Source organism: Netta rufina (assembly GCF_964035555.1).
Source record: "Netta rufina genome assembly, chromosome: 1".
NCBI classification, from domain to species: Eukaryota; Metazoa; Chordata; class Aves; order Anseriformes; family Anatidae; genus Netta; species Netta rufina.
In genome coordinates this window covers 1,311,263-1,324,998 of record NC_140123.1, presented here as the reverse complement: position 1 = coordinate 1,324,998, position 13,736 = coordinate 1,311,263, and the positions used below count along the sequence as shown (strand labels likewise).

At 51.2% G+C, this 13,736-nt stretch overlaps 2 protein-coding genes across 2 annotated transcripts in view; one reads left to right on the top strand and one right to left on the bottom strand.

The window, feature by feature from the left end:
- PGM2L1 (phosphoglucomutase 2 like 1) overlaps positions 1-6,352 on the top strand; it is a 33,673-nt gene extending 27,321 nt beyond the window's left edge. The window contains exon 14 of the mRNA XM_084306448.1: positions 1,770-6,352. Coding sequence (XP_084162574.1) covers positions 1,770-1,872 — 103 coding nt within the window. The 3' untranslated portion in view covers positions 1,873-6,352. The remainder of the gene's footprint in view (positions 1-1,769) is intronic.
- On the bottom strand, positions 6,111-11,714 carry TPBGL (trophoblast glycoprotein like; the record flags this gene model as incomplete). The annotated part of the gene is made up of 3 exons (XM_084305377.1): positions 6,111-6,235; positions 10,297-10,417; positions 10,638-11,714. The coding sequence occupies 3 exons, from the start codon at positions 11,712-11,714 to the stop codon at positions 6,111-6,113; spliced, it is 1,323 nt and encodes a 440-aa protein (XP_084161503.1).
- Positions 11,715-13,736: the final 2,022 nt, after the last annotated feature.

The window sequence follows — 13,736 nt, the reverse complement described above, 5'->3', positions numbered from 1 at the left end:
AGTTGTGCTGCTGCTGACGTAAGTATACTTAAACTCCTGTTGGATTCCTGTTGCATTTGGGAATCTGCTGCATTGCTCCAAGGTACTGGATAGTAATTAGAGGTCTGTCCCCTGTTGATAACCACATGGCTTTATAGCTTCTTCAGTTAAAAAAAACTTTTTTTTTTTGAAATTATATTTGTAAACAGATGCAGATGAATTATCTTTGGTTCTCTATCTAGCTGAGATAGAGTAGATGACTTGAAAATAGCACAAAGGAGCCTCTGATTCAGTATTTGTTTCTACTTATGGGCAGGAATTCAGGATGAACGTATTTTTGTCTCTGACCAAAACATGCAGTTATAGGCAGGCAGTGGATAATGGAAGTTTAACTTTGCTTGTAAAATGTGCATATGCATGGATGCACAAGCTTGTGCCTAGACAAATTTCCAGAGGATGCTGAATTACTCTTTAAAACACTGCTGATTGCTACATGAAGTGTCCAGCACAGCTAGAGCCCATCTTCTGAATCAACTTCTTGAATTGAGTATGGAATAACAGCAGAAGTGGTAGAAGTTTCCTGAATGACAGCTCATAGCAAATAAATGCAAGCTTCTGGTAAGAGAGCTTGCTGACTGTCACTCTAGGAATGCACTTTGAGTAGGGAGACTCTCAATTCAGTTGGAACGTGCTTCCATAAACCTGGAAGCAGGCAAGCTACCATCTGATGTCAGTTGCTGAAGAAAAGGTAAGGTATGGTTGAGGCAAACAGCTGCACCAACAAGGAAGAAATAAATGCTGACAATATGGCCCCTAACCTAACAGAGGGCTGGACAAGTAGGGGAAGTGGATAAGGAAACAGCACTGGTGATGCTTTGCATCTGTTGGGCTTTTGCTGTTTGTTCTGATATGTCAGCAAAATACAATGACCTTTAATTTCAATAATGCTGCTGGTTAATGGCAATCACAATCTGGAATGTGAAATTGAAAAGCTTTCAAGCTTCCCTGGTTCAAGGCATAAAATGTTCTTTAGGTACTTCAAAACGTACTTCTCTCTGTAATTGCTTTGCAAATATTTCAGAGTTCATTGATTATTCTTAAAAGCTGAGCATCAGGAATGTCAGTTCTGTTGCAGCATTTTGGGGTGCATTTCTAAAAGGAGGTGGTGACCTGAAGGGCACCAATGTGTTACAAGTTCTGTACATGAGCAAAGCACGTGTCAATAAAAAGCCTGTTTTGCCTCTTTAAGAAGAAGCTGAGTTCCCCTTCCTCCTCTGAGACTTCCAGGGTAGGAAAGGGAGTACACAGCTTTAAATTGGGAAAGGATCAGTGTGTTAGGATGTTGTATTGTGAGCAGTGACACTTCACCTGATTACTCTACCCCCTGAATTTAAATTTCAGTCAAAATACAGTCACATACCCTTGAAGGGTAGCTGAACTCCGTGTAGAGAAGAATATAGGGCACCTCCCCCTTCTGTTAGTATCTCTTTCTGATTTTTAAATCAATGAATAACCAGTGTCTTAGCAGTTCTGCATGGGCTTTGCTTTGCAGCAGTTTGTTCCTGTGCTCTCTTGGCTGGGAAAATTACCACCCTCTAGTGGCAATAGCCAGAAATCCACCAGAATTACCAAGCTACTGGAAAGGAGCTTGTTAAAGCAAGCAGGTTGGAGTCTTTCCATGTAGGAAACATAATAAAGATACTCCATCACCAACAGATCTTGCTATTTTTTTAATTTATATTTTAAATAGATGCTTGGTGTTAACCTCTGACATCTTATTCCCCTTCTAGTGACAGAGCCGTGCTGGAAGAAGAACTTCAGAAGCTCATTGGGGCTTTGATCGAGAATTTTCTGGAACCTGATAAGAATGGACTGATCTGGCGCTCCGCTTAGATCTCCTGGTTAAAGAAGTGACTGCTTGCACTGCGTTATGTCAAACAAAGGAACCAAGAACAGGACTTGACTGATATATATGTGCGTGTGTGTGTGTTAAAACAAGCAGCTACATTTTTATTCTGTAACGAAGAAGCATTCTGTTGTCAGAACTCTGGGCTAGCAAACTAGGATAAATAGAGAAAGTAAAAGAGAGGGATGGGATTTATTACCTAGACTTTCCTGTTCTTTTGACCAAAAGACTAATTGACCTGCAGCAATGCAGATGAACCACCACAGCAGCTTTAAAACAGTTCTCTGTAATTGTTGGGGTCTCGTCTTAAATTAATTTCAGGTATCCAGCACCTCTCATGTGAAAAGGCTTTAAAATGGAATAGTCATGGTGAAGGAAGCAATCACCCCAAGCTGACAAAAAGAGCCTGCTTCTTCCTAGCTGTTCTGAGTGAATGTTGGTGGTGTTCTTACAGGTCTTAATTTCTGACTGTGTTGAAGTAGAATCCAGTGCTTAGCATATCTTGTTTAGACAAGTTGTTCCGATACAACGTTTTTCAGCTACTTAAGTATCCTTCTGTTGTTAAAGGTGCTCTTGCTGTGGTGTTTCTTTCCTGTGTGTATCTTAAAATATTTACCAGAGAGTGAAACGACAGTGGCAACACATGCAGTTCCACTTGCAGTCTATTCTTTGAGTTCCGTGGTGCCTTTCCAAGGCTTCCAGAGGAGTAGAAACTTGTTCATTTCTTGGTTAAATTGCCTGCTGTAACTACTACAGGCTTTATAGCTGTTTTTTTTTTTTTTTTTTTTTTTTTTTTTTTTTTTTTTTTCCAGTCCCATATCTTTGAAGGGACTTGATTGTTATTTTTATTAAAGGTTTCAGAAATTCAGTCACTTTGTATGAAAATTCCAGTTAGGAACTTTTTTGGTTTTGATGGCTTGGAATCATAATGCCTGTGTATTTAAAGAAACAAAAGGAAGGGGGAGAATGGAGGTCAGACTTTTTTTTACTAAATCTTATTGTCGCATCTTATTAACTACCTTCTGTATTTTTTTAAGGCACAATTTTTACTTCTCACTATTTTCTATCTTCCCTTGAGCAGAAAGTGATCCTCTTAAATCACTTTTTTCTAAAAAGAGAAAAAATAATACTGATACAGAAACATGTAGGTGTCTACCAATTCAAAATACAAAAGACATGTTTTGGCATAGGAAAGCTCTTGAAGATGCTTTAAGTGAAACAACACTGAGGAAAAACTGGATATTGATTAACTGAGAATAATATTTATTAACATTGGCTACTAAATTGCTGACAGCCTTCAAAATAAAGTCAGTGATGTTGTGGACGCCTGTCCGCTCTCTTTACAGTAATTAAAGAAAAGAAATAGATTAAAAACTGAACTGAAGGTTACGTGAGAAGAATCCCAGATGCACTTAAGTAAAAGCCATTGCTTTGCCCTGTTAATTATCTAAACTTGTCCTCCATCTCCTTGTCCCTTGCAGCTTGATGCCATAGGACTGTGCAGAGTGGTTTTGTATGTGTTGCACCTGGACAGCTTTAAAAGAGCACTGAGGTTTCTCTGTCTGTGCGGGTATCGGGTATTTCATGCTGATAGAAGCTTTGCACTATAACCGTGGAGAAGTATTTTTGCTGTATGTGAATGTACATGTACCGCAGAGAGTCTGTGTTGCACAAATTCTTATTTACCACCGATATTTATTTATTTTTTATTTTAAGAGGAAACGTTTCCGAAATGTTCTGCAATGGAGTGAAATGTATCTAATGCCAAAAACCTCTTTATTTTTTTTTTCCCTGATTGTACGTGTGACTGACGCGATGAGGAAAATGGGTGAAAGCATTTACACTTAGAGTATAACTCCTTGTATTGTACAGCTCTGGGTAGGTATCAGGAGGCGTGACGGCAGGACTTTGATGCTTTGCCTTCAGTTTTCACAAAAAGGTTTGAACCTGGCTCCTGCTCTGACTGCACTGAATTTGAAGGAGGTCTTGCCATTTTTTCGCCCGGCAGCAGAATCAAAACCTTGGATGGTTTGGATTTTGCTGTTAAATACCCTACTAGCAGTTCAAAGAGAACAAATCGCTTGGAACACGAGTAAAGGTTAAAACTGTAAAAAGCATGACGTGTGAGATGAGGCCAGCTGTGTGTGTGTTGTAGCAGTTAGTGTTAGGAGTTGTCTTGTGAGTTAATAATTGTGTTCCTACAACGTGCAGGAACCTGCAGAGTCCCAGAGGTCTGCTTTATCAGTAGGCAAGAGTTATAAATGCAGTATGGAAGAGAATTGTGAGTATATTTTCAAATCGTTGCTCTTAGAAGTTGGCTACTGTTCATGAGCCTGTAGCAAAGATAAATATCTTTACTAAATATCTCTAGTAAAAAGATGAACACAGGGAGTTAAGGATCTAGGTTTCTCCTCGTCGATAGGTTTGAGCAGTAAGTTCTAGATGTAGTAGTGCGCTTGGAATGGCAGCGACAGGCACAAAGATATTGAATGTATTTTAAGGGTATAGTAACTATTGCTGATCTTAAACTGCTGCTACCCTTGTTCTCCTCCCGTATTTGAACCGTTTGATATATTTATACTGTTCCATTTGAGGAACTATTTCCCTTATCTCCTCCCTTTTGCCTTGTTTCCCTTACTTTTACTGTGAAGGACTGTAATTCTCTCATTTCAGTGTCCTGTAACTTTCTTGTACAGCGTGTCAGAGTTTGTTGGGCTTGTGCACAATCTTCTTCAGTTGCTGGCTGTCCTTTCTTACTTTTCAGGCAAGAACAAAAGCTTTTCAAACTTGGGTTGTGAGGCACTGGAACAGGCTGCCCAGGGAAGTGGTGGAGTCACCATCCCTGGAAGTCTTCAAAAGACGTTTAGATGTAGAGCTTAGGGATATGGTTTAGTGGAGGGCTGTTAGCGTTAGGTTGGAGGTTGGACTCGATGACCTTGAGGTCTCTTCCAACCTAGAAAATTCTGTGATTCTGTGAAGTCATCAGCTTAACCTCCAATTGTACTGCTGATAGTTTTTTAGCGTTGAGTGGGGATTGTTTTTGTGTTTTCTCTTTTTGATGAGACAGGCTTAATCCCTGTCTCACTCAGTTATAGGGTAAAATTGTATTTGCAAGGGCCTAGGAGAGGAACTTTTTAAGTACAGGGAACTTGCCAGGCAAAGTTGGATGTCCGTGAGCTTCTAGCCAACTTTTTTTTATTCTAGTTGTGATATAGTGTGCAGTCTGTGGCTTGGATAGCTTCACGTGATTCTCATGTCTCTTCTGCAACTCTAAAGGATGCTTCCATGGCATGAGTCAAACAGGCTCGTGTAGGAAAGAAGGAAGGAGCGTGTTTAACCCTGGGGAGTTCGACTGGAAGGTCCACATAAAGCTGGAGGTTGTGTAGCCCCCGTTTTGCATTTGCTGTTGACGCAGGGTCCTGTTTAAATGGGGTGGGGGCAGTCTGCTTTGCTTGCCCTCCCTGCAGCCAGGACTGCTTTCCTTAGGCTGAAAGGGAATCGGCATCTTGCCTGAGTCAGTCCCTTAATATCCTAAATTTTAAACGCCTAACTTTTTTTCCTAAAGAGGGGAAATACTTAATTTACACCGCAAATGATGCAAATAAGAATTAAAATTCGTTGGCTTTCTGTTTCAGACGTAGAGGTGACTTACAACACGCAGTGCCCGCTGCCTGGAGGCCTTTTACCCACCTTGGGCAGTTGTTGACCGATCTCAAGCTCTGTTGCAGGTATCCTCCAACTAGAGATAAGCTGAAATCTGTGGCCTTGCTCCCTGGTGTAGCAGCACTCAGGTAGCACTCGGTGTCTCCTCTTCTGCTCCTGAGGCATTAGGGAGTTGGGTTTCTGTTTTAAATACCGCAGTGATGCTGAGCTCTGCACTGAGGCTTTAAACAGGGGCTCCTGTGTCTGAGAAACAGAGGAAACCCTTTGCAAATAATTTGGTGTGGTTTCAGGACACCTTGGAACCAGGCTTCACTGGGCCCAGTGCAGAAATGAGATGTTTCCTGGGACCGGTGAGCCCTGGTGGATAAAGTTAAAGATTTAAGTGGCCGTTCTCTTTAATCTTAACACTATTATTGTCATTATTTCATCTTTTTCCCCTCTGTTCTCCCCACCTAAGCAAGGGGGGCTGTGTGCATGGTGACACTTGGATGATTAAAACCCGTCTTGCCACCAGCCCCCTGGTGCACAGGACGCTTGCTCTCCTTCCCCACCCTTTGCGTGCTCAGTAGTAGCTTTGTACCAGGTGGTTGAAGTATCCAAAGTCGCATTGTTCCCTTCCTTGCCTCGAGTCCTGGCGGGTTTCTGGATCTGTGCTCTCGTTTACCCAGTGTCTGTTCTTCTGTAAAACTAGGGCATATTATGAATAGAGTGAGAATTTGCACTTTTCTGAAGTATTTCTGTGTGTATTGCTCCGTGGATTTAGCTGAATGAAGTGTTACAGGTAATAAAATATTCTCTTCGTAGTAGCAATCCTTCCTGTTTCCTGTGTTATTTTTTAATTTATTCAAAGGGAATTGCCCCCAAAACAGCTGCCAGGTAACTGCCCCCACCTTGGAATAGGAACACGGACCGTGTGCCACCAGGAGGACTTGATTTGTGCCACGTATTGGTGGGAAATCCTCAAATCCTCCTACCCAGCTGCAGGTGGGTCCCTGCCACCCCAAGCCTCACGGACAGCGGCGTTTCCTAAAGCTGGTGGGAGATTTCCCCCTCCTGATGGTGTAGGATCTGTGAACCACGGTGCCATTCCCCAGGGGTTTTTTCCTTCTTTTTTTAGGCAGGAATCAGAGGAAGGAACAGCGCCCCATGTCTGCAGCTCCTGATTGCTCCGGATAACCTGAGATGCTGTCTTCATAAATGCAGGAGAGAAAGGCTGGGATATATGGCACAAAAAGGAGATCGAGGGGACCGTGCTCCTGAGAAAGATGCAAATTGATCAGGTGCAGGCTTAGGAGGACGTTTGGGGCCATAGGGCAGTTAAGAAGCTGATGTTTTGGGGTGAGTTTGTCGTAGGAACCTTAACCTCCCAGCAGGGAGCTGGCGAGAGGAGGGTGAGGCTGTTTGTGAGCCTGCAGGCTACAAGTACGTGATGTACAAACACAAATTTGTACAAATTCGGTATTTTAAGGCTTCTTTAAAACCATGAAGGTTGGTATAAGACAGGGGCACAGCATCAACACCCAGGAGGGTTCCTGCATCCCTTTAGGGACGGCTGCAGACCTCATCCCGGAGAAGTCTGCCCAGGAATTGTTCCTTTTTTTTTTCCTGCTTCTCAAGGCTGAACCCCCTCTGCTCCCTGCTCTAGCCTCCATCTTCCCCCTAGCTCATCAAAATTAGCCCCAAATTATTGGCCTTGGGGTGGGTGTAGGGACAGCTGCAAGGATCTGCTCACAATGGGGTTGGGGCCAGGGAAAGGGGCTGATCCTACAGCTCCAGGGGTTTGGGACGTGGGGGCTCATCCTGAAAACCTCCCCTGCTTGGAGAGTGCCCATGGCCCTGTCCCATCCCCAGGAGCTGCAATGAAAGCAAAAAGGGGTAGGGCAGCCCACCTTTTTATAGGGTTTTGGGGTTTTTTATGGGTGAAATGTAGGAAATTTCCACCCTTGGCACTCGTTGGTGTTGGGCATGCAGGGGACAAAGTGGCCCCTCACTGGGGTCCCCATGGGACAGTCATGAGGCTGGGGGCACCCTGGGGTGCTGGGGGAGTCCCCAAGGTTCAGGCCGGACCCAGTCCTATTAATTAAAAGTGCCAGGTCCCAGGAATGGGGCAATTAATTAATTAATGACCCTCTGGAGCATGGTGAGCAGCAGAACTCAGTGCATTTTCATCCCGTTTGTCACCCTTCCTCTTTTTCCTGCCCCGTGGTGCTTTTCCTTGCTGTGCTGGCCTTGGGCACACGGTGACAGCCTGGATCCCATCCTGGATCCACACAGACAGCTCCAAAAACACCGTTTTTTGCCCCATTTCATGGCCCTGCCTTGCAGCCAGCCAGCAAGGGACAACTGCTGACCCTGCCTACAACCCAAACAGATCTTGGGCAGAGATTCTGCCAAACCGTGCAGCCCCGAGCACCGAAAACACATGGGGTTGGGGGGGAAAAAAGGGAGGAAAACCAAATCTGGGAGCTTTTGCTGGGTCTTAGAGCAGCTGGGGGTGGAGATTTGGGGTGCTGAGAGCCGTGGGGGGGTTTTATCAGCCTCGCAGAGCCCTTGGCAGAAAGGGTCCGTGCGGAAAAATTGCAGCACCTCTGGGTTTATGCAACCAAAAAACACGTTTTGAGCCTCGTTTGGCCAACAAGTCTCCATCTCCCTAATCCAGAGATCTGCCAGCAGGCCCTGGCCGTGGGATAATCCTCCTGGATTGTCACCCGGGGGCTATGAGCTGTGCAGAATTATGTTCGTGTTAACGAGGCACAAGAATTACGCTCCTCCAGCTGCTTAATTACACAACTGCTCGCACCCCGTGCTCCCTGGGCTTTAGGGGCTCTGCCTCTCTGGGGGGCGTTGGATGCACCCCAGGGGCTCTGCACACTTGGGGACGGGGGGCACGGTGCTCCAGAAAACCTTTGCCAAAGGGTTTTGGGGCCAGGAGTCACCCCCCCATGAGATGTCCCCGCGCCCTCTCCATGAAGCCAACCTGGGACGTCGGCACCGTGTGGGCTGAGGGTTGTTCAGCCACCTCCATCGCCTCCCCTGTGCTCTCCCCACTCTGCGAGGCATTTATGTGCTGGATTTGTAAGATCCTCGTGTCACCAGCAGTAAAAATCCCTCCTGTGCAAAAGCAGGGGGGGACCAGGTCATTGCTGCCCTGCAGGGTTTGCAGCCAGGTGTGCAAATCCACCCTCCTGCCCCTTTTATTGCTCAGGTTTTGGTTGCAAGGGGGGGTTGCAGGGGTGAGAAAACAGGGGATGAGGTGGGAAAGTGGACAAGGAACGAAGGCTGGGGATTCTCCTCTCCAGATCTCCCCGGTAATTCATCGCACGGGGTGGTGGGATGGTTTAACTCGCAGCTTTTTCCCCTGCATGAATGCAGCCAGGACGCCCGGCTCGGCACGCACCCACCTCTCCTGTCCCTGCCGGCTCACCTGCCTCAGCGCCGGGCTTGCAAAAGGGGGAAAATAAAAAGGGAGAAAATGCAAAGGGAGGAAACGCAAAGCACCCTGCACCGGGTCCTGTCCTTCCCGGGGCTCTGGGCACGGAAAGAATTGCGCTGCCCCTTGGATGAACAGGAGCTGAGTACACACACACACACTGCACGCTCAGGGGGGGCAGAAAGCCCCCAAAACACCCTATCTGCTTTTTTTCCTTATTTTTAAGCCCGACATGCTGCGTACCTGCAAAAACCCTGCAAAACCAGCAGTGGTGCCCAGCATCCCCGAAGCAGCCGGCGATACGGGCACCGAGGACGCACCGAGGATGTCCCCAGCCCTCCGAGGATGCTGAGCCTCCGGGCACGGCATTTTAAGGAGCCACTTTCCACGAGCTTTCCACTTCATTTGGAAACCCTGCGAGTCGCAGCCCCGCGCTGCTTCTCCCTGCAGCTGTAGGTGCTCAGCGGACCCGGCTGTCTCATGAATTATGGAACAAATACTCCGGAGCGCAAAATCGCTTCGGAAAGCTGCTCTCTGGATGATTTACCAAGCCCCTGCCTCCCGAACCGGGGCTGGCAGAGCCTGAGCTCCGTGCACAAACCCCACCAAAGCGCTCTGCCTCCCCCAAGCAGCCCAGGAGAAGAAGTTTGGGAGCGCCAGCAAAACTCAGTGCTTCCAGGGAGCCCGCGGCTGCCTGCCCGCCTCTGGAGAACCAAGCGCAATAACCAGCGGGTATCCGGGACCCCCTGCAAGAAGCTTTAGAGAGAACAGACGATACAAGGGATGCAGCTTTCGATATATTTGCTGTAGGATATAGTAACAGGCACGGTTCTAAAGCAAACACGGGCAGGTGCGCTAGAGCTGGAGCTTTTGCTTCGCTCGTTTTAACTTACGAGGTGGTGAGGCAGCCTAGCCTAGGAGCTGGGTTAGGGTCCGAAACGAGCTGCCCCCGCGTGCCCCGGGGAACATGCACGCAGCCCGCGGAGGCGATTCCCACGCGGCTGCATCGTTTTGTGCCTGGGAAGAGATGGAAGTGGTGCCAAACAAAGGAAAGCCGGTCAATGGGCTCGGAAAAGCACGTTGTTACTCGGGGAGAGAAGCCGGCCCGTGCTTTTTCCTCCAGGTGTGGAGCAAGAAACAAAAAAGGGGAAAGAAAAAAAAAAAAAAAAAAAGAGCAACCAAGCGAAGTTTTGCCTTAGTCAAATACAAATCTAATAGGAAAGAGCTGTACATGGTCAAAGTCGAGTCCGGGCTCCGGGAACGTCCAGGACAGTTTCAGGTACGGCCCGCAGCTCCCCGGGATGTGCCCAACACTCACGTGTGCGCTGCGAGTCCGACATGGGGACCGGCGTGGGGAGCGGCTCCAAATCCACGGGGCCACCACGGCTCTGTCCCGGCCCTCGCTTCGCCCACACGTGCATGGGGACGGGGGAGAGGATCTGTTCCAGTGGGATGGGATGGAGCAGGGCGCAGGATGAGCCAGTCTGGAGCCCTCCAAAGGGGGACGCTGCCCACCCGGACGCACCCCAACGCGGGCACGCGCAGCATCCCTAGGGGTGGCTCTGCCTCCGGAGCAGCGCCGCGGCACCGGGATGGGATCGAGGAGGATGCCGGGGATGGAGGCGTCGAGGGGCAGCGTTGGGTGGATTTTGGGGGTACTGTCAGAGGCCGGGGGGTGCCGGCGGTGCTGGCACCGCGTGGATCAGCGTCCTGCTCGTAGCGGTAGTGGTAGCCCTCCATCTGGTCACGGCAGGCTTCCCGCAGGTTGTGCAGCCAGCGCTTGATGCCGCGGCGGTTCAGGTAGAGCACCATGAGGAAGACGATGCCGATGAGGGCCAGCACGATGCCGAAGAAGACGTAGGAGGCCGTCTCCAGCCTCCCGGCCTCGCCACCCTCGGAGGCCCCGCAGCCCAACACTTCGGGCCGCAGGCGCAGCAGCGAGGTGCCACGCAGCGGAGGAGGCCCGGAGCAGCGCAGGCTTCGAGCGTCGAGCACGCGGGTGGCCGAGGAGCGTAGCCAAACCAGCAGCGGGCGCAGGGCGCAGTCGCAACGCAACGGGTTGGCTCCAAGGGACACCCGCAGCCCCCGCAGCCCCGGCGCCTCCAAGCTCCGCAGCTCGGCGGCCGCCAGCCGCTGCAGGGAGTTGTTGCGGAGGTCCAGCTCCTCCAAGCCGGCGGGCAGGAGGGCGAAGGGCAGCTCCTGCAGCCTGTTGCCCGCCAGCTCCAGGCGCCGCAGGCTGAGGTTGCGCAGCGCCAAGGCGAGCTGCTCCTCCAGCGGGGCGGCCAGCAGCGCCTGGTTGAGCTGCAGCGTGCGCAGCAGCGGGGCGCCGGAGAAAGCGCCCGAAGCCACCGAGACCAAAGGGTTTTGGCTCAGGTCGAGGGTCCTCAAGGCCGGCAGCCCCTGCAGGGCCATGTCCTCGATGGCCTGGATGTTGTCGTGGCGCAGGCGGAGCAGGCGGAGGTCGGGCAGCGGGCGGGCGGCGGCGAAGGCGGCTCTGCGCAGCACGCTCAGGTTGCTGCCGGCGATGCTCAGGTTGTGCACGGAGGCCGGCAGCTCCCTCGGCGGCTCGTCCAGCCGCTCGTAGCGGCACTGCACCAGCTCGGGGGTGGCCACGCAGTAGCAGGGGGACGGGCAGCCCCCGGGGGCGGCGGCGGGGGGCACGGCCAGGGGCAGCAAGGCGAGCCCCAGCCAGGGCAACCAGCGCCCGCCCGCCGCCCGCGCCTGCCTGCGGGCCATGCTCGGCACCCGGGCATGCAGGGGGGGGATGTCGGGCCGGGTAGGGCCGGGGGGGGAGCCGAGCTGCCTCCCTTCAAGCCCCCCCGGGGCCGAGCGGGCTCCGCAGCTCGCTGCCCGCAGCCGGCGGCTCTGCTGGAAGCGCCGGGCGCGCCGCTGCCCAAATCGGGCTGGGGGCGGGAGGAGGAGGAGGAGGAGGAGGGGAGGAAGGAGAGGGGGAGGAGGAGGGGGAGGAGTGGAGGAGGAGGAGGAGGAGGGGGAGGACGGGGGGGCTGCGGGCTGGGCGGAGGAGAGCGGCGGGCGGCTGCCGTCGGGGGTGCGGTGCTGCTGCTGCTGCCCGGCTCGGCTCGGCTCGGCTCAGCCCGGCTCCATTCAGCCCGAATCAGTTCAAGGTGGCTTGGTCCAGCTCGGCTCGGCTCAGCCCGGCTCGGTTCAGCCTGGCTCGGCTCAGCCCGGTTCCGTTCATCCCGGCTCGGTTCATCCCAGCTCGGTTCACCTTATCTCGGTTCAGCCCGGCTTGGTTCAGCCCGGCTCTTTTCAACGTGTCTCGGCTCAGCCCGGCTCGGTTCAACCCGCTTCGGCTCAGCCTGGCTCGGTTCAGCTTTTCTCGGCTCAGCCCGGCTCGGCTCGGGGCTGCTCGGATCCCTCCCAGCCCGGGGATCGTCCCGGGGCTGTCCCGGTCCCTTTTCACCGCGGGCAGGGTTGGGGCTGTCCCGGTTTTCGCAGCCCAGGGAATTGCCGGGGGCTGTCCCGGTCCCCTTCGAGCCGGGGGGAGAGGTTCGGGGCCACCCCGGTCCCCTCCGTCCCGGGGGTGTCCCCAGGTCCCCCGCAGCATCCCCGAGCTCCGCAGCCCGGAGAGCGGCGGCTGCCACCGGGCACTCAGAATAAAAGAGCTGGCATCGGGCTCCGTAATCTCCTCCCGGCTTTTTATTATTTATTTTATTTTATTTTATTTTATTTTATTTTATTTTATTTTATTTTATTTTATTTTATTTTATTTTATTTTATTTTATTTTATTTTATTTTATTTTTATTTTATTTTATTTTATTTTATTTTATTTTATTTTATTTTATTTTATTTATATTTTATTTTCCACCTTCCTTTTTGTATCAGCTGCTCCAATCAGAGCTCCTTCCTGCAAAGCCTGCCCCAGTCCTGCCAGGGCCGGGGGCTGCTATGGACGGGGAGGGGGGATGCGAGCTCCTGGCCATGGGGCACGGCTCTGGGATCAACACCAAGTATTTGGGGTGCAGAGGCAGCTGAGCAGCCCAGGGATCAGGGTGTGGGTGCTGGACCCCTTGGGGTGCCTACAAACCTCCAGGGACCTGAGCTGCGCTTGCAATAATAACCCCCAGCCTGGGCAGATTTGCATTTTTATTGGCTTTTCTGCTCTTCCCTCCCCTGATCTCACACCCCAATTTTTAAAATCCTTTTTCCCCAAAGGATTTTTTTTTTTCCCCATCGGGATTCCCTCTCCCTGAACGTCCCCTGGATTCTGCAGGGACCGGGTGCGCTTTGGATGCCGGTGTGAGCGGGTGGCTTGCGCCTGCTCCTGGCCACCCTACATGGGGCTGTCAGGAAGGACAAATCCTGTATTTAAAGTGATAGTGAACAACAGCAGCCAGAGAAAGCCAGGGAGGGGTGGCAGGGGAGGAATAGGTTCAGGAACACATCAAATTTTATGCCATGAATTATTTAAGCACGAGGCTGTGTCTGCTCTCGCACCGAAGGACGGGGAGCCCGATATGTGCAGCCTGCATGTTCCAGCCCCAAACCAGCTCAGGTCCCAGCTGCGGGTGTGGAATTCACCCTTTCCCCTCTTTCCTTTTGCAGCCGCTGTTCCCTGGCCTCCCTCCAGCTGGGCTGTAGCTTTCCCGAGGTGCAAAACCCAAAGCTGAGCCCCCAGCACCCCAAGGACACCCCCGTCTCTCTCCATCCCCCAAGGGATGGGTTGCTTCGGGGTGGATGATCGGTGTGCACCGTTGTGTCCTCTTCCACAGCATCCTCATGTCCTTGCGATGAGA